At 37.4% G+C, this 19368-nt stretch overlaps 2 protein-coding genes across 3 annotated transcripts; one reads left to right on the top strand and one right to left on the bottom strand.

Annotated features, from left to right (window-relative positions):
- Positions 1-800: 800 nt before the first annotated feature.
- Positions 801-4766, bottom strand: dazap2 (DAZ associated protein 2). The gene is made up of 4 exons (XM_015045014.1): positions 4614-4766; positions 2040-2158; positions 1706-1954; positions 801-1628 (listed from the first exon to the last, which is right to left on the bottom strand). Exons 1-4 carry the CDS (start codon positions 4624-4626, stop codon positions 1500-1502), a joined length of 510 nt encoding a protein of 169 aa, XP_014900500.1. The 5' UTR covers positions 4627-4766; the 3' UTR covers positions 801-1499.
- Positions 4767-5948: 1182 nt separating this feature from the next.
- pou6f1 (POU class 6 homeobox 1) lies at positions 5949-18876 on the top strand. 2 transcript variants are annotated; one of them, XM_015045011.1, is made up of 11 exons: positions 5949-6280; positions 6897-6989; positions 9606-9798; positions 10631-10767; positions 11690-11915; positions 12982-13241; positions 13328-13456; positions 14136-14369; positions 15036-15123; positions 15209-15377; positions 16526-18876. In XM_015045011.1, the coding sequence occupies exons 2-11, from the start codon at positions 6936-6938 to the stop codon at positions 16866-16868; spliced, it is 1833 nt and encodes a 610-aa protein (XP_014900497.1). In that variant the 5' UTR covers positions 5949-6280; positions 6897-6935; the 3' UTR covers positions 16869-18876. The 2 variants fall into 2 exon arrangements, with proteins under 2 accessions (XP_014900497.1, XP_014900498.1); XM_015045012.1 differs by lacking the exon at positions 5949-6280 and adding an exon at positions 8135-8214 and having other exon boundaries at positions 6900-6989.
- The last annotated feature ends 492 nt before the right edge of the window (positions 18877-19368 follow it).

A 19368-nucleotide genomic window follows, 5' to 3' on the forward strand; every position in this document is an offset into this window, starting at 1 on the left:
GTGCAAAGTATGCAGCAACTCAAAGATGCAGGTGACCCACACAAGGTGACGGGGGGGGAAAAAAATCCACAATAGATTGCAGTCATGGGAAACTGAAGGCTTGAGGAGCCGACAGCGTCACAACGTCTTGTTCAAGGATATGTTTGCTTTTTCAAACGGTGGCGGTTAAAATTTGACGCCACAACTTATTATAAATGCATTGCCGGCTAGGTCTTTGGCACAACCAGCTCATTGGTTATACTGTCGAATGTTTTCATTAGCCTAACTACTCGTGTAAATCAGTCAAAAAACAAAACTGAAGTATTAAATGCATTTTTGTGAAATGGTTACAATCTTCTAAGAAGAATGTTTTTTTTTTCCATACACGTTTAAGGATGTGTAAACAAAAAAAAACCCCTCAAAAAAAAGGATAGCTCTGTAGATCTGAATAATAAATGCGCAGTGATAAACTCTGGGTATCCGACTGTGGAATAGAAATAGGATACATAAAAAGCTAAAAATGTTACACCAACCACCCCTTTCTGTTCATCTTACTATTTGGATTTACTTTAAATTTCTTTCCTTTAAGTTTACTGAAGTTAATTTGCTTCGATTCAGGGTTATCCCCAGTGCTCTTTGGCACTCGACTATGTTCATCTACAAGTTGCCCAACAAGGTACAGTAAACCACTTGAGATATTGCATTAACTCTTTTCTTAAACACATATTTGTTTTGCTTTAAATTAAATTTATTTATTTTACAACTGATTGAAATGGAACAATCTCTCAGAAAGTTCATTGTGCAACAAATTTATTGTGGTGTTTTTTTTTTTTTGATACTGTGCAAAAGACAAGACAGGTCTAACTAAATGCATCCAGGATGCTGGTTCTTTTTTTTTTTTTAATATATAGCAGAGATGGTAACATCCCCTGATCATCATACTGGTATTTACACAAAACTATTACACTCCTATTAATTAAACTACACTAGAGATTTTCAAAAACGACAAGTGGAGATTTCTTTTAGTTTGCGCTTTGCGACTTTGTAACTTTGCTTCTTTGCGTTTTACTTTCACCATAAAGCAGCTAAACTATATAATGTAGGTCTGTTATTTGAACATTTTATCTAAGTTGTACAGGAATACATGAATATCTCAGTGTTATTTGTGACCATTTGATCAAAGGAGAATAGCTCTCCTGAGCAGACACACACGCCTGAAATAAAGTCCAATCTGGAGCAACCGAAGACTTTCGATCCAGCAAAGAATTATGGAGACTTAAAATTTAAAATCTGTAGCTTTTTTTCCCTCTCAGGCAGTGAGAATTATCATTTGATCTGTAGGTCAGAAGTGGAGTACTGTACCTTTAACAAGGGCTCTAAAATATTACATTCCGTTAGGTGATATCAGTATTGTGGCATGGCCAAGCAGCCTGAAGAGGAAGGCGTATGGAATAAAGAAGGAACTGGGGAATCATCTGGGATGGGGTTTTATGCATGAACCAGGAGGGGAGTAGCTGCTGTTACCAGATGGTATACCCTCCACTGGATCCACCCAGGAAGAAGTTATTCTTGCGCTGCGTCATGACAACATTGGCGCCCTGCATGGCGGCCAGCTGAGCCGCATTAGGGGGGTGTCCAGGCGGTGGGGGCTGAAGGGAAAGCAGGGAAAAACAGACTCAGCTGACAGTTTTCGCCTAAAGCAACGCATTTTGACGTAAACACTCACGGGGATGGAGACGCTGCTGCCGGCTGTGAAGCGAGCGCCAGCGTCAAAGCCACCGTCCACCATCACGGTTGATCCATGGGGGTAAACGGCTCCCATGGGGTAGTAAGCCATGGGGACATTCTGGCCCACCGGACCCACTTGCATGTGTGGCTGCATGGGCATGTACACCTGATGGCCAGGGTAGGGAGAGGACATCTGCGGCACCTGACCAGGCACCTGAGGTGGAAGCACATATCTGGGCTGGTATATCTGCACACAGAGAGATGGAAAGCAAAATTAAACCTTCAGAAATTATAAGCTGTCTTAGTGTCCAACTTCCAGATTGCTAAATTACCTCAGAATATGCAGGTGGTGTGTCTGTGTAGGGAGGTGCCTGAGGAGACATTTGCATAGCAGGAGGGTATACAGGTGCAGTACTCTGCTGAGGGTACACAGACTGCTGTGGATATGAACCTGCAAAACAACACATTCGGTTTTAAACTAAATACTGAAACCCCAGGAACTGATGGGGAATCCCCATGTTCAGAAAGGATAATAAAGGACGATGATGAAGCCAAAAAATGTGTGTGAAGTCAGGACTAAATGAATGGAAACTAACGGTTACTCTAACAATTAATCGGATAAAGAAATTTGCACGTTCTGCAGATTTTTCATTTCACCACTCGAGGATTTTTGTTTTAGAAAAACATAAAAACATGAAAAGATTATTGCCTAAAATGCAACACAGTATTATTTTAGTGAACTCTAGACCATCTGTAGCAAAGCATGCATCCAAGATTAAAAAAAAAAAACACATCTAACAATAACATGTGAAACGTTCAGCCCTCTCTGCTTGACTATCAGTACAGCGTATGGCTGATCTGTTGATTATTGTGTGGATTAACTGATTAATAACTGGAGAGTAAATCTTTTTTTTTTTTTTTACAGAACATGAATCCGGTGAAGCCCACATTTTACCACTTAAAGATTTTTTTTAATCTTAAATGCAAAATGTAAATATATTTTTGTCTTACTGGTTGCTATGAGTGTTTTGTTCATTCAGCAAATGTCATTTTTTTAGTTTGTATACAAATATTTGATTACTAAATTAGTTGACGTTTATCTCAATAATTTTTTAATCATTTCAACTCTAATAGAATTGGAGCTGAAATAACAGTGCTGTGCTCCTGATAAATATTTCTGGTCAAAAATCGGTCATGGTGTGGAAACTAAAGACTATCACTCCAAATAAAGTAACTTTGTTTTAAAACTAAGCAGCCAACCACATGCTGACTACCCGAACGTACAATCAGACCAATTAACTACTTACTGTTACCTCGTTAGACTTGTGTTACTCTATAAATAGCATAATAATAATAATATTCTGCCAATAACCACTTAAAAATTTGTGAATAATGTTGCAAAATATAACTAAGAATCAATGTTATTTTACTTCAGCAGGAGTGAATAATTTTTGCAAGTAATTCATGACATATTGGCGTTAACATCAGAATCAGGCGATATTAATCAGTCTTTAACATATCGGTAATCTGATAATTAAAACTGGGCCGATATTAACAACCAAAGTTTATTTCCATCTTCTTGCCTGCTCGGTCAAATTTGTATCCCTAATATTTGCTTCAGTCTATCAAATTAAATATTTATGGTTGTATACAATTTTGTGTAAACACTGATTTTAAATGTATATAAAAGGTTAATATATAAAGTGAATCTCTTCATAGATGGTCCTCTTGGATTTGTTCTCATTGTATCAATGTGGATTTCATATTACTTATATTTTATTTTACATTGAATTGTCTTTGAATGCATGTGTTTTAAAATTAACCCTGTGTAAGGAGAATTTCTATCACCTATGGGACAAACAAAGCTTGTATATCGATCAAATATTAAAACATGAAGCAAATGCAGTAAGAAAATTAAGGCATTTAGGTTTTTATTTAGCCGTTTTATGCAGGTAAATGGGAATAAAAACTAAATTTTACAAGATGAGTATGGGCAGTTTGGTTATTTGCAATCAAACCACCATTCTTTAATAAGAATGATGAATAACAGATGATAATATATATAAGCTGATGTCACAAAAAACCTTGTGTATTGGAAGAATCTGAAAAATATTAAACTGAAACTAAATAGAGAATAAGATGCAACCTAAGTTGCCACATATATCATGTTTTATAATTATATAGCTAACAAGTCAGAATTGTATATATAAAAAAAACAGAAACAAAAGATCTCCAGGCAAGCTGAATTCACTTTATTCTAAAACAATCACAAAGAAACGTGACGTAGTTAAAAAAAAAACACACAGCATAAGGTAAAACAGTTTATTAAAATGTTGCTCTTTTTTGTTGTTGCTGATTTTTAATGAATAGGGCCAGTCGGTTGCAACATAATGGTTAAATTATTGTGAAAGCAAAACTAGCATCAGCCCTTTGTTTGGGCATGTAAGCGTGTTTAGCCTCTTTTATAAACTGAAATGATCAGCTAAACAGGAAAACAATATGAATAGATGCAGCAAAGAGCCCAAACTAAAATGCTCCTTCAGTCTGACTGCAGCAGAATAGGACTTCCATGTTAACACAACAGCGAACCAAAACAGTCCAGGTATGGCAGCTTTGCCGTTTTAAATGGTTGTAGCTCGCTAAAAAAACAACAAAAAACAAAATGCGACCTGATCTGAATCAGAACAATAATGTAACGAGAAAGTAAAAAAATGTATTCATTACAGTATTTCAGACGCCTTTATGTTCAGTAAGTGAGCTTCCCAGAAGGCGTCAGTTTATTGTTATGTACGTAGCTAAACGTGAAGTCCGCTTTAGATAACGACAGCCCGTTCGGCTCTAGTTCTAACAGCAGCGTCGACTGACGGGCAGCTAGCTGACAAACTGAACCCGCTGCGGAGAAATACCTTTGTTATTCATTGTTGTGGATTGATTCGGAGGCTGAGGAACATCAGCTTGTACGGAGCTCTGCGTATCTTGTCTCGGCCTTGTTACAGGTTTCGGATTGACACTTCCTTGTTTCTTCTTGTTGTTGTGGAAGTGGTTACGTCACCCGTTCTTTATCTGCGGCTGCACGCACGCACGGCTCGCTCGCACGCCCGCGCCCCCTCTGGTGGAAAAGGGGAAATTGCTCAAATGCGAAGTGAAGCAAACAAAAATACAAAAAGCGAACTTTAAAGCTAAAAATGACGGAGAAAAATAAGTACATAAAAAACACAAAAATTTGAAATTCAAGTAGAATATGTTTTTTAATTATTTATTACCTAGAAATGATTAAATCACAGATTTTAAAAACAGGCCGGCCTCTCTCAGCCTGTTCTTTGCAGTATTCTTTGCAGTTCTTTGATCACTGCAAAGAATAAATTATTAAACATAAATAAAATATCCTGACCTGCAAAGGGAAGAACACATTTAATAATTGTATTTTTTATGTAAAAATTATTTTATGGTCAATACAAAGAATACAATACAAAGAAAGTTTTAAAGAAATTAGTAATTTTATTTAAACTGCAATAGCAAAGTTATTCCCAAGCTGGAAATTTTACAAATATGTTTTTTTCATAACTTATAAAGCCATGTGAATAACAAATAAGAATTTTTAAATGTTCACATTTTAAAAATGTATATTAAAATTGAGTATCGACCTTTACAATTAAGTGATACAGGCGAAATTTAGCTTAATTTGGCTCATTATGTTCAATGAAAATGACAAATACAACATTTTTTAAATTTAAGTTAAAAGAACCAAAATGTTCATATGATTGTACTGGTTTTTCCCAATCAAATTATTCCAAAATAACACAGATTAAAGGAGGATTAAAAACATTTGTTATTTATTTATTTATTTTTAATAATGTTTGATTACGTTTTTTTTTTAGAAACTATTGTCAATGTGTTTATTGCTTGGATTATTTTCCAATTATTACATATTATAAAAATGACTGAAAAAATAAAAGAAATGTGCTGTTGTACTGTTCACTTCAAAATTTGGTGAAAAAAAATATAAATTTGTGTTTTGTGGTTTTTATTTGCTGTAAGCCATAATCATCTAAATTCAAATATTTAAACGATTTGAAACTGGTCACTCTAAAATCTACTAACTGTATATCTGAATCCCCTCTAAATGTTTATTTCAGCGTTTGACAAACACTGCTCGACTTTCTCAATGCGGTGTACGTCCCCTTTAAGAGAACCATGGCACCGCTCAAGTCGAGGCAGACATTTTTCAATGCAAGATTTTTTTCTTGCATAAATTATGTTCATGACGTAGTGCAAAAGGACAATTTTGGGGCAATTTTGTCCGACTTTACAGCTCTGGGGGGATTCCGGGAGACACCTGGAGGATTCCTGATGGTGTGAACTGTTGCAGAAAGGGCACCGTCATTAAATATTAAGGCAGAGGAGATCCTAACATTGCAGCCCTCCTTATCAATGCAAATACCTCTCTTTTGTGTGCAGTCACAGCGCCTGTCTGGGAGCTGAGATGAATTTCTAATGATGTGTGACTGAAACAAACTGTGACAGGGAGCATTTTAAGAGCGGCGGATTACGGGAAATAAGCTGCATTTCCGCGGTAAGTTGCATATAAAAACCGCACTGTGTCCAAGCTCGCTGCTGGCGCGGAGCAGCGAAATGGCGAGAGGAAATGAGTTTTGGTTAATATGCAATGCTCGTAATTAGCATAATTTATATATTTATGATAAAGAGAGGGAAATGCATAAAATTCGGTCTCTCGGCTCGGCTTGACAGGATTTCCGTCGGCTGTGAATGGTGCTGGTCCTCCAAAAAGTGGCTTTTATTGACCAGGATGGGGGTGGGGTGCCCATCAACAGCCGCTGAAGTTTTGACAGATCCTCATCTCTCGGGGGGCTTTGCTGCAACAAACGCACCATCTGAAGCCTGTTTTGGAATCTGTTCAGAATTTGCAACCACTTCGTGAATATCTTAACCATGTTTGATCATGTTTATTTGCAGCTTTTATGCAACACAATATGGCCTGTTTATACTTACAGGCCCCTTTAAATAGTCTGCGTCTGCAGTGACTAAAATGGTCAGGAATAACAGGGAATATTAGCATGCTGGTTTATTTTAAAGGCAGCAACTGAGTTTAAAGTACAAATGCAATAAAACAAAGAATCTCTATATTTTTTTAGATATGATATTTGCATAATCAGTATCTGTTTATCTAGAATGCCTGCAGGACATTTTCTAAGTTGGTGCAGCAAGCCATGAACTCCCAGGATCTTCCTGCCCAAGATGCCCCGCTCACTGTCAATGAGCAGGTAAAAGATCACCTGTTATTCATAACAATATAATAGTATTCTCCTTTAACTTTTTCCACATTTTGTCACAGCACACCATCAAATTTTAGTGTGTTTTATTTGGATATTATGTGATTTACTAACTCATTCTTCTATGTAAAATTGCTCAAGCTTCGGCTAGGTGGAGAGCATTTACAAACATCAAATTTAAAGTTTTGTCACAGGTCAGTTGGACTTATGTCTGGACTTTGACTAGACCATGCACTTATGCTGTCATTTAAACTTGGACTCCACAATTTTGTCATCACATTATCAATGTTTGCAGTATTGTGATAAAAAACACCCTTCTTGATCATATTATTCAGTTGGATATGATTATATATTTGGCCTGTTGGATGAATAAGAGCCCTTGAGGCACATGATTCATTGTGGAGTTATAGTCTGTTGAAGGTGGTGTGAAGTGTTTCACTCCAAAATGTTGCTTTGCATGGCCAGAGTGTTTAAATTTAGCTTTGTCTGACCACCTTCAACATATTTTCTGTATAAACAAATTACAGCATATAATTGAACAGAATTTTAGTTGGTTATATCAGAGTGCAGAGCAGAATACAAACACATATCACTTAAAATTTTAAGTTGTGGTATAAAATGATAACATTTCTTCCTCTTCCTGATTATGTTCTCTGTTGTGTTGGTTTCAACTAGCATCCCAGTAAAATATGTCATGTAATGTGAAACATTTAAAAAAGTTCTAGGAGAATAAATACTTATTCAAGGAAATGTGTAATTACAGTAAGTCGGATCTTCACCACATTTGCTCCTTTTATCCCCTCAACTGTCTGCCACACGGCTCTCCATTAAGATCACAACTCACTTCTGTATTAATGCTTGATAATCTCTGCTACTCTTTGCTTCAAAGACTGTCAGTGTTTAAACTGCCATGCTTATTAATAATTGGCTGTGGATTTTCTCACCTGTAACGCTTTGCGTAGACATAGCCAGCAAGGCAAAGCAAAGCTGAGCCTCTGTGTTGCTTGTTGGCTGATGTCCTCCCCGTCATGTCGGTGCACTCATACGCCTTTTTTTTAAGTTAGTTTTGGTTTTTGTTTGTTTTTTGGGGGGGTCATCTTGTCCTAACATGTGCTCGGCTTCTCTGTCCTCCTTAGCCATTCACTGTCTGACAGCAGAAGTTTTTTTCAGCCATTTAAATCCTGCACTTTGAAATTCCCCCTGCCAGGGACAACAGGTACGCATCTCTCTCTCTCTCTCTCTTCCTCTCTCTCTCTCTGTTTGTCTCCTCTGCATCCTGTCTTCCAGCTGCATTGCTGCCTCTGCTTGGTCTTTCATTATTTCACTTTGTGAATCATCAACTATAGGTCAGCGCTGGGTTTAGACCATGCTGGTAGACGGGGAGAATTATTGATGTTAGCACAAAAAGTATTCATATCTCTAGAACTGGGCCAGACAATAGAAAGGGCTTATTGGCCTGGCCACCAAAGATTTTTCTGTCTTTATGTTTTTTAATGCTTTGTATAAAACTCAAAAGCCAGTATCAGGTGAGTTATATTAATAGTTGTAGAGATTTCTTTGGGAAAAACATGGAGAAATTGCCCAGGGTACAAATTAAACCTACCATGCATCATTTTCTACCTGCAGATATATAGAACTATATGGTAATGTGAGAGTTAATTGCATTGCATTAGTAAAACTATTTCTATATAGTTGATAACACACCAAAATTGGCCTTAGCTCAGGTGCCTGCATCCTTGTAAATTTGGCCCTGTTCTTGAACATTTTAGTATGTTACAGCCACAAATATCAATGTATTTTGTTGCTTTTTCAATAAAGATAAAATGAGAAAATGCTGCATGTTTTAGTATTCGGACAATCAGACAAATTCAGCTGATCTGTGAAAATTTCAGAAGTTTGTTATAGAGCAGTGGCGTCCAAACGTTTTGCAAAACTGGCTCAATTAATTTCATTAAATTAAAAATGCAAAAATTACTTTATTGTCATTTTTGTTATACTAATTAATTCTTTGTTTTACTTGCTGAAAAATAAACAATTATTTTAAAAAAATCTGTATATCATTAAAGATCCAGTCATAAAAAGGCCTTCAATCTGTTGCCTTACTGAAAGCAATACACAGTTTCTGATTTTTTTGGGTCAACAATTGTTCCTACTATGTTGACAAAATTTTATCATGTTTTACTTGTGGTCAGGGGCCAAACTAAATAATTTCCAGGCCCACAACTAGTATTTAATATATACAGCACAATCCTGAGAGGCTGCAAAAGACTCGTTCTTTTATCAGGACAAACCTAAATATGCGACCAGATCTGCATTGGAGCGGTTCTGATTAAAGCAATCACATGTGCTAGAATGGCCTAATCAAAGTTCAGATCTAAATCTAATTGAGAATCTTTGGCAAGAGAGGAAAATTAATGTTCACCATCCGTTCTGACTGTGCGTGTCTAAAAATGCTCAAGAGGTTTAAATATTTTTACAAGAACCCAAGGAGGATTTCTTTATGTTTTTTAAATAATTTAGCTTAGTTTCAAAATGAATTTCTAAATTCTCATCCTGTTGGACAGTTATTTTCTAGATCTTTAATAACCTCATAATTTACCCCTGCAGGTTATTGTCATGTCCGGTCAGGAGACAATTCGTGTACTAGAAGTCGAGGTTGACGCGTCTCTGCCGTCTTCGGTACCCGATGGGAAGAATGAGGGCAAAACTGCTGAGGAGGAAATGGCTCAGTGTGCAGAGAAAGTTGAAGCTGCCAGCACCCAGAACAGCCCCACAGCGCCCCACAGCACTGGGGAAGCAGGTAAATCATTATTTTTAATCAGTTCCAGAATTGTCTTCTGGTGTAATGAAGTTTTAATCTTTGGACCTAAAGAGAAACGATCTAGAAAGCTTCAGTTATTACAGCTGGAAACTGACAATAAGGTCAGAAATCTGGGCCTGATGATGGATTCAGACCCGAACCTTCAGAGCCACATAAAGACAATTATAAAGTGAGCCTTCTATTATCTGAATAACCTGTCCATGATTAAAGGACTAATGTCTCAGCAAGATTTTGGGAAACACATCCATGTATTTATCTTTAGTCGCTGCAACCGTGTCTTTACAGGTTTGCCTAAAAGAATCAATCACATCCAGAATGCTGCTGCTGGCGTTCTGACTAAAACCAGGACGATGGAGCACATAACCCCAGCTCAGCTACACTAAGAGAATAGACTTTAAAATACTGTTAGCTTATAAATCACTGAACAGTTTATCATCAAGACACACACCAGACATGGAAAAGCAGCATTCAGCGTCTAAGCATCACAAATCTGGAACAAACTTCCAGAAAACTGCAAAACATCCAAAACACTGAGTTCCTGTCAATCAAGACTAAAATCCCACCTTTACAGAGTTTTCTTTGAGCCATAATAAATGGAACATTGACCAACATCCTGATTTTAATGATGGCACTCTCCTGTTTTTACTTTTTTAGTTTTTACAACTGTTAACTCTATGATGTGTTTATGATGTTTTATTTTTTAAAAATCTTTTCTCAATGTAAACCATTTTGAACTGCTGTGTTGCTGAAATGTGCGATACAGATCAACTTGATTGTTGATAAAGACAAATCAAACATTTGTGTCCTGCAGCGGTCGGTGAGCAGCAGGGGGCGTCTGTTGATGTGTCGGCTGCTGCTGTCCAAACGGTGAACTCTGCAGCTCCGCTCAGCGTTTCCATCGCCCAACCCCAGGCCGCCATGCCCATCACAGTACAAAGTTGTTCACAGGTACAAACTGTGACATCAACCCTAGAGAAAACCTGTAGGAGCAACTGGAGGAAAGACTGCAAGTCAGGGATTGTCGTCCAACATCAGTGTCTGACCTCATTTAAAATTCCTTTATTACCTTGTTTTAAGAGGACAATAATGGCCGAATTTCAATGTTTGGGAAAAACAGAATAAAGAATATAAATACTGCACAGTAAGGGCAAATTTTCAACATAAACACAGTGTAGTAATAAAAAATAGTTTACCACAGTCCTGATGAATGTGCATTCGAGTTGTTTAATTAAAAATGTACAAAATATGCATGTATTAGTGCATTAAAAAACAACAGACTCTTTATAATATGTAAAAATAAAACTGTTAAAGCAACAAAAATGTTGCTTTAACACATGCTCACATCCCCGGCAGGGATGTGAGCATTTTTTGAGTTTTTTGAGTTTATTGAGAGTAATCAGTTAATTGCTGGATGAATTAAAATGAGCTCAATAATTTCCATTCTAATTAACAAATACCTTTTGATACTTACAGACACAAAATAACATTTTTTATTTCCAGATCCGTTCTGTGTGGTTTTTATTTCCATTTAATTTGTTGTTTTTGGTTGTGGTGTTTCATTTTGGATATTTAAAACATCTTCCAGGTCCACTGTAAAATATTATTTACAAAATTAAAGTCTATGCCATTACTATTATATTAATTTCAAAACAACAATGGAATTGTTTATTGTAGTAATTACTGCAAAATGTTTTAATTGTGACAGGTCTAGTTGAGATCAGTGGTGGTGTTGAGTGTTGAGATCATATTCTACATAAACAAAAGTGTTCCTTTCATAACTAAGCAAATACATTTCTTTTGTTAGTTATTTTCCTGTACAGAAGTAAAGGTCAGTGTAAGGAGTTTGCCACTTTGTGCTCTACAACACCAGGTTCTGACCCAGGAAAGCCTGGCCACTTTGATGACTGGTATGATGGCTCAGACGGGTTCACTGGGTCAACCTCTGCTCATCCCCCTCAACATGGCCGGTTCCATCGCCGGCCAGGGCGGCTTGGCGGTTCTCACTCTGCCAACCACCAGCGTAGCCACCCTGCCTGGCCTCGCAGCCGCAAACCCCGCTGGGAACCTCCTCAAGCTGCCCTTTGCTGGCCTACAGGGTAAAACACAGTTTACTTGCTGCTTGTTTCCCCCTCTGTCATCCAGAAATGTATCTATGTTAGATTCTTTTTTCAGTCATTTTACTTCCCACAAAATGCTAAGTCTTACCAAGTACTTTGGTCTACTTTTTAGTACAAAAATCGTAGTATGCTTGAAATGTGACAAAATTAACTTACAAGTAACTTTTAAGCAACATATATGAGATTGTTTTAGGTCAATAATTCCTTAATATTGATATCAGGTGAAATCAAGTGATAATCTGCCAGTGGAACTAGAACTGGGTTGCTAGGTGACGGGCTGGGGTTGGCTGTGGTTGCTAGGTAACGGCACAGTGCCCAACTGTCATTTATGATGTTAGTAAAATAATCTATCTGCCAGTGGAAATGATACTTTTTCCATCAATATTAAGAAATTATTTACCTAAAACAACTTCTATATCTTGTAAATAATTATTTTATATTGATGACAAAGTACCAGGTTTTCTAGTACTATAAGTTATTTCACTTATTCAAATTTAAATAATAATAAAAAAAATCGTTATTGGTCCCAAAGGGAAATGAAATGTTGTAACTCATTTTAATTCTAATTTTTCAGATATTTATTGTAGATAGTGATGGCTGTTGGCAGGAAGGATCTCTTATAGCAGTCTGTATTGCAGTGAATTTCAAGAAGCCTCTGACTGAACACACTGTTTTCCCAAGGCAGTCTCATGAAGAGGATGGTTACGGTTGTCTATAATTTTCTTGATTTTATGACGAATACTTCTTTGCATCATATAACAAGATATTCTTCCCATGTAGCAAGTGAAATAATCTGCCAGTGGAACAAGTTGTTTTTAACCAATATTAAGGAATTATTTACCTAAATCAAGTTCCTATATCTTGCTGAAAACTTACTTGTAAGTAAGTTTTGTTTTACTTCAAGTGTACCAAGATATTTGCACTAAAAAGCACCAAAAACACTTGGAACATTTTTGTGTTTTTGCAGTGCACAAAGCTATGTAAACTCTTAAATATTAATAATCTCATCACCTAAGAGCTCCATTTTGTCATTTTCTCTTTTTAGCTGCAACAGTTCTGAACTCAGTCCAGCCCCAGCTGCAGGCGAATACACAGGCAATGTTCCAGCCTCAAGCAGCACCTGTACAGCCGGTGCAAACGTCTGTGCAGCAGGTGCCTCCTCAGCAAACTCAAGTGACCAACACACAGGTCACTAACGCCCAGGCGACGGCTGCCCAGGTGACCTCTGTGGCCAACACCATCTCCCAGCCCAGCATTTCCGTGGCAGCACTTCAGACAGCAGGACTGTCCATCAACCCGGCCATTGTAGGGCTCATGCAGCTCATCATTTTTCACATTTTGCTTGTTTGCCTCTCGTCTTTAACTGTGTTTTTATATACATATGTTCTTAGATAAGTGCTGCTTCTTTGGGTGCACAGCCTCAGTTCCTCAGTTCTCTCACATCAACTCCCATCATCAACAGCGCCATGCCCAGTATGGCTGGCATCACCAGCCAGATCATCACAAACGCCCAGGGTCAGGTAGGTTCCAGTCACAAACAAGCTGTGATATGATGTGAGATTAAGGTGTTTAATTCTTAAAGATAATCTATCATGACCACCAAATAAGCCTGGAATGGACTTCACCCGACCTGTGAAGATGTGCTGTGGTACCACACTGCAAAAACACAAAATCTTATCAAATATTTTTGGTCTAGCTGCGAGTGCAAATATTTTGTCTACTTATAAGTTAGACAAGGCTGACTTATGAGTAACTTTTCAGCAAGAAATTATAGCTTGTTTTAAGTAAATAATACCTTAAACCTGATTAAAAATAAAAACAAACCATCGTCCTCAAACTACTTCCTGTTGTCTTCTTTGTCATTTTCGTCAGTAGTAACATCCGGCTGTTGATCATGGTATGTTGTAATAAAAGTGTTTCAATTGCAGTTTTGCAAAATACATCTATTTCAATATGGCCGAAAAATCACCTCATTCTAGCGCAAAAACTTTTTATCAGTAAACAAAATTATTTTCAAAATTGCTCTTTCCATCAAGTAAATTTATTTTCATAATTTCAATTTGTCCAGTTTTGTAGTTAATGGAAATGCAGCTGTTTAGAAATAAGTTGTTTTTATTATTCAGTGTATGTACACTTCTAATTTCAACCGTGCTTATATTGTTGTTTGAAATACTTTCCTTTGCTTTGCACAATGTGCAGGTGATAGGAACCCTCCCGCTGCTGTTGAACCCGGCGTCTCTGGCTGCAGGGGCCGCTGCTCCCTCTCTGCCCCTGCAGGGTCTGCAGGTCCAGACCATCGCCCCACAGCTGCTCCTCAACACCCAGGGCCAAATTATTGCAACTGTGGGAAACGGGCCTGCTGCCGTTGCAACTTCTGCTGCAGTTCTGCCCAAAACTACAGCTCCTCCTACAGTTAGCAAACCAAACGCTCAGGTAGAAGAACAAATCCTGTTTGAACTGAAAGAAAAGCCCTGAAATAAACCAAATTAGAGACAATGAAATCTAAGGGCCAGTATTATGTAAAATTGAATTTTTTTAGCTGCACATCATGTTATCATATTATTATCTCACTAAAAACATATCTGGAGTGTTGCCTTCATTATTCAAGCATTGAGAAATCCTTTAATTTCCATGGCAACCATTCATCTATGCAAAACAGCCGGGTGGACTTAGCCCCACCTTCGAGGCGCAGCTCCTCCTTAAAGCTGCAGTTTCCAAGTTTTCAAGCTCACAGAGCAGTCTTTCCCTAATCTATCCCACTCAGCTCCTTCAGACTAGCCAGCAGGACTTAGCAAACACCTGGTGGAGCTATCCATCTACTGAGCTCATCATACAAACTGCTGCTTAGTAAAAATGTTGTGATGACTTCCTGAAGGCGGAGCTTCAGAAAGAGCAGGAATTTTTAAAGAGACAGAGGCCCAACTTCAAAGTTTTAAATCAGGAAGTCAAATTTCTTGTATTTGATACATATAATATTTTAATAACAACATAATACTGCCTCTTTTCATCCTCAAACAAGCAACATCTATAAATTGTGACCGTTACCGTTTATTTTCAGTGACAAGTGTCACTCAGTCACCTGTTGTCATTGCACCGCAGCCGTCTGCACTGAAGACCTCGACCGTGCTCACCTCAGCAGCTCCCATCGCCTGTGGAGACATGGCCAAAGTGGGGCAGCTTGTCAGCAGTACGTACACCTGCTTCTCTACCCTCAGCAGAGGAATGTCTAAACAGCAGCCAGATATTTTTAACCAGGCTCCTCACAATTTCAGAGCCTCAGCAGGCAGCCAGCATCGAGGAAGGGATTAATTTGGAGGAAATCCGAGAGTTTGCCAAAAACTTCAAGATCCGTCGGCTGTCGCTGGGCCTCACGCAGACACAAGTAGGGCAGGCCCTCACTGCGACGGAGGGTCCGGCGTACAGCCAGTCTGCCATTTGCAGGTAAGTGACTCACCTGTTCTTTCTGCCGTCATTCCTTTGAAACTTTCCTCTGTGTTTCCCCTTGTAAAAGTGCCAGTGATTCATCACTCGCTGACGCTGTGTGCAGTGCGTCAGACGGCTCCTCTTCACAGCCAAAATGTTGACTCACAGAGAGAAAGGAACGTTTTTGATTATCGTATTCTGCTGAGGAACAAATGGAACGGTCCACTGAAAGACAGGATTGCTTTTACTGCTTTATTACTGAAAACGGATCCTATTTGAATTATCCATTTACAGTTAAATTATTTAGAGTATATTCCCCACAACTGGTTATACAAAAGTATTCACTTCTGTTTTTCACATTTTGTGTCGTTTCAGCCACAAACATCAAAGTATTTCATTTAGATTTTATGCAACAGATTTTTTAAAGTGTTCTGTGTGTTGGCATTTAACCGCCTTTACTCTATTGATCCTAAATGAAATTAAAAGCTTAAAATGCTATTCAAAGCCACCTAATCGGTAAATAGAATCCACAGGTGACTTATTATTATGCTTCCTTGAACTGGTTAGGATAGGTCAATAAGCTAAACAAAAAATCGTTATTACATCTTTTGCACAAAATCATCCACCACCCCCAAACTCAATATTTACCCTGAAAATGGCTGCAATTATGCAACTAAACATCTTTAAAAAGCATTAGGAGAGCCTCCGGCCCAACCAACAAAAATGCAGTAAGTGGTTTCTGGATGGTAAGTCAAGAAAAAAAGCACTTGTCTTTTCTAGCAGCCATTGTACAGCGCATACAGCGATAAAACCAAATATCCTGCTAGGTGACAGCAGAGCTCCCATGAGGTTGCTAGGTAATGGATGGTGCTTCGCCGAGGTTGCTAGGTAACGGGGCAGTGCCTGCTGATTTGTTACTTTTGGAAGGTTTTTGAAACGACTTATTTTCTAGACACTAAAAAACATTATCTTATTGCATGAACCTTATTCTTTAAGCTCTTGACTGTTTTTTAGAAGCAGCAGTGACCCAAATGGATGTTAAAAAATTTGTAAAATTTGAATTTTGAATGAGTTTCTTTTAAAACTAATTTTTTAAAGGTCCATTTTAGGTTTTGTCGTCATTTCTATTGTTGATTGAAAAAGTTTCTCCCTCCTTTTTGCCTCAGGTTTGAAAAGCTCGACATCACCCCCAAGAGCGCTCAGAAGCTGAAACCGGTTTTAGAGAAATGGCTGGCTGAGGCCGAGCACTGGAACCAGAAAGGCCAGCAGAACCTCATGGAGTTTGTCGGTGGCGAACCGTCCAAAAAGCGCAAACGGCGCACCAGTTTCACGCCGCAGGCGATCGAGGTCCTTAACTCCTACTTTGAGAAGAACGCTCTGCCCACAGGCCAGGAGATTACAGAGATCGCAAGAGAACTGAATTATGACAGAGAGGTGGTCCGGGTCTGGTTCTGCAACAGACGACAGACACTGAAGAACACGAGCAAGATCAACGTCTTCCAGGTTTAGGAACAACCTCATTCTCATCCTCATTAGGGTGGGTAGAAAGTTGAGGGGTTTTTTTCTAAATAAAAATCAAGAAAATTGTAAAGTTGTGTATGAAAAATGAGTTGGAACTGTGTTCTCAGGTTGTGTATGTGAACACAGTTTGGTGCATACTCAGTTACACTGCATGGTCCGTTTGTGTTACAGTTTTACACTGCAAAAACACAAAACCTCACCAAGTAGTTTTAGTCTAGTTTCTGATGCAAATATAGCAGTACACTTAATAAGAAAAAACTAACGTACAAATAACTTTTCAGCTAAAAATATGAGGTTTTATTTGTTCCATTGGCAGATTATTTTACTTATAGCACAACATCTAATGGGACAAAGGAAATGAGTTACTGACTTTAAACAAGCTCATATTTCTTGCAGAAGTCTTATTTCAAGTTTACTTAGACACTCACACTTGAAACTGGACCAAAAATACTTTTGTGTCATGATTTTGTGTTTTTGCAGTGTAACATGCCATATTTAAGAAACTTGATCTACCTTTTTTTAAAAAGTGGTTTTATAAGCTAACCCTTCTCATATATTTTAAGTGTTTGTACAGTATCGGTTTTGTATGTTATTCTGTAACTAGCATATTTGAAAAATATGCAGAATAATAGGACAGTTTTAGCCGGTCGTTTACCTGGAGGTTCGTCAGACTCTGAAAAGGCAATAACCTTATTTTCAGTTTTAAGTGTTTACTTTAATTCTGCCCAGCGCTTTGGGACAATCACCTCTTTGATGGATAATCAGAAACATGAGATCATTCTTTCTCATTTGGTCAAACCGCTTGAACTTAGTCACAATCTCAGCTTTGATTGCATCGGGCGCTGCAGACACACCAGGTTTGTTGTAAACTAAAACTGTGGGTGTCTCTTTTCATGTGTCAAGGCTGAATGTGCGACTATGATGCATGAATGCACCAATCTGTCTGTTGGACTTTATTTTTAAGTGCTTGTTTTGTTCAAAGGGTACGTTGCCTCATTATCTAATATCTTTAAATAAAAACTTAGAGTTAGGAATATATTTATTGGCACTTCTGGTAAAGATGTATTAAAAAGCCTTAAAATAAATTAACCTTTCATTGCAGTAGGTTAAATTCACACTGAAAATGTATTCAGTGGAGAAAAACAACCCACAAATATTAGTTCATCTGATGTAATAACTCGGTTTATATGCTGATTTCGGATTAAATTAATCTTTTATTTTAAACAGTTTCGTTTAAAGATCTTTTATCCATATTTATTCTTTGGCTCACTTCAAGTATTTGTGGTGAAAAGTTAATTCTGTCTATCTTTTATACCAAAGCATTTTTATGTTTGTAAGGGTAAATGAAGATTTTCTCTGCTGTATTTCTCATACAAGTGGTTGTCATGGAAACCTGGTGACTTGTATTTGCAGGTCTTTAAACGTCAGAGTTTTATTTTAGTACGGCAAATTTTGATTCTTATCCAGCCTTGCAACTGAAATTAATTCCTCCTCGTGTTATGCCTTATTCATAACAGAAAGTAGTTGATTAACAGATAATAGAGATAATGATGTTTATTTGAGAAAGAATTGTTAGTATGGTTTTTGAATCAAATTAAAAGTTATATCTACAATGGGTTTATTTTAAAGCTATTTGTTACCAGGAGTGCCAACAAATTCATCCTAACTGGCCTGTATGGAGCCTCATATAATTTAATGTAGATATTACTGTCGAGTTTTTTGATGTTCCTTGTAAAATTTTAAATCAAACTCCTTAAATTAATAATGATAAAAAACATTATCAGCTTAGCTGCGTGGAGAAATGCGGATTGTTTGGTTAGAACGTTCAGTTTGAACAAATTTATGGAGATTTCACATGGAAACAAACTGGCGTTTCTCTTTATCCTTGCCGTTATTTAAGGATTTGTTTGCACTTTAGTGAAAGCAGGGGAAGTGAATGAGCCGCTTGCAATCACGATTTCAGTGTAGTACCAGATTTATGTGTTTTGTAAAAAAAGAAAGAGGTTTTTCTTTACTGCTATCGATTAGTAAGAAGCTTTTGCAAAATGTAGCAGTAGCCTACTGGCAAAATGGCAAAACTTTTATTTACTATATATGCAGATGAAAACATGTAAATTACAACAAAATTTTTACTAATGTGCATAAATACAAAATGTTTTGAGTTTGTGAAATCATATCTTAATAAATGATGCATTTTATGCTCTATCTCATGGTTGCCTTATGGATAACTTTAGGCTTTTAATGCAGTATACCTAAACATAAAAACATGAGTCTTGCTTTAAAATGTACCTTCCTGCTCTGCAATTAAAAAAATATATAATTATGTTTATCATAGTAAGTTAAGTAATAAAGAAAAGTAAAAGCATTATTTGAGAATAAATAAAAGGTACTACTCATTTCCCTTGGCAAGCTGTTGTAGTTTCATATCTCCACAAAATAAACATTTAATGGTTTTTGTCTTTTTTTTGTCAAAAGAATAAACCATCTT

The sequence above is a fragment of the Poecilia latipinna genome, unplaced genomic scaffold, assembly GCF_001443285.1.
Source record: "Poecilia latipinna isolate Pla-1442-1.1 unplaced genomic scaffold, P_latipinna-1.0 Scaffold701, whole genome shotgun sequence".
Lineage (NCBI taxonomy): Eukaryota > Metazoa > Chordata > Actinopteri > Cyprinodontiformes > Poeciliidae > Poecilia > Poecilia latipinna.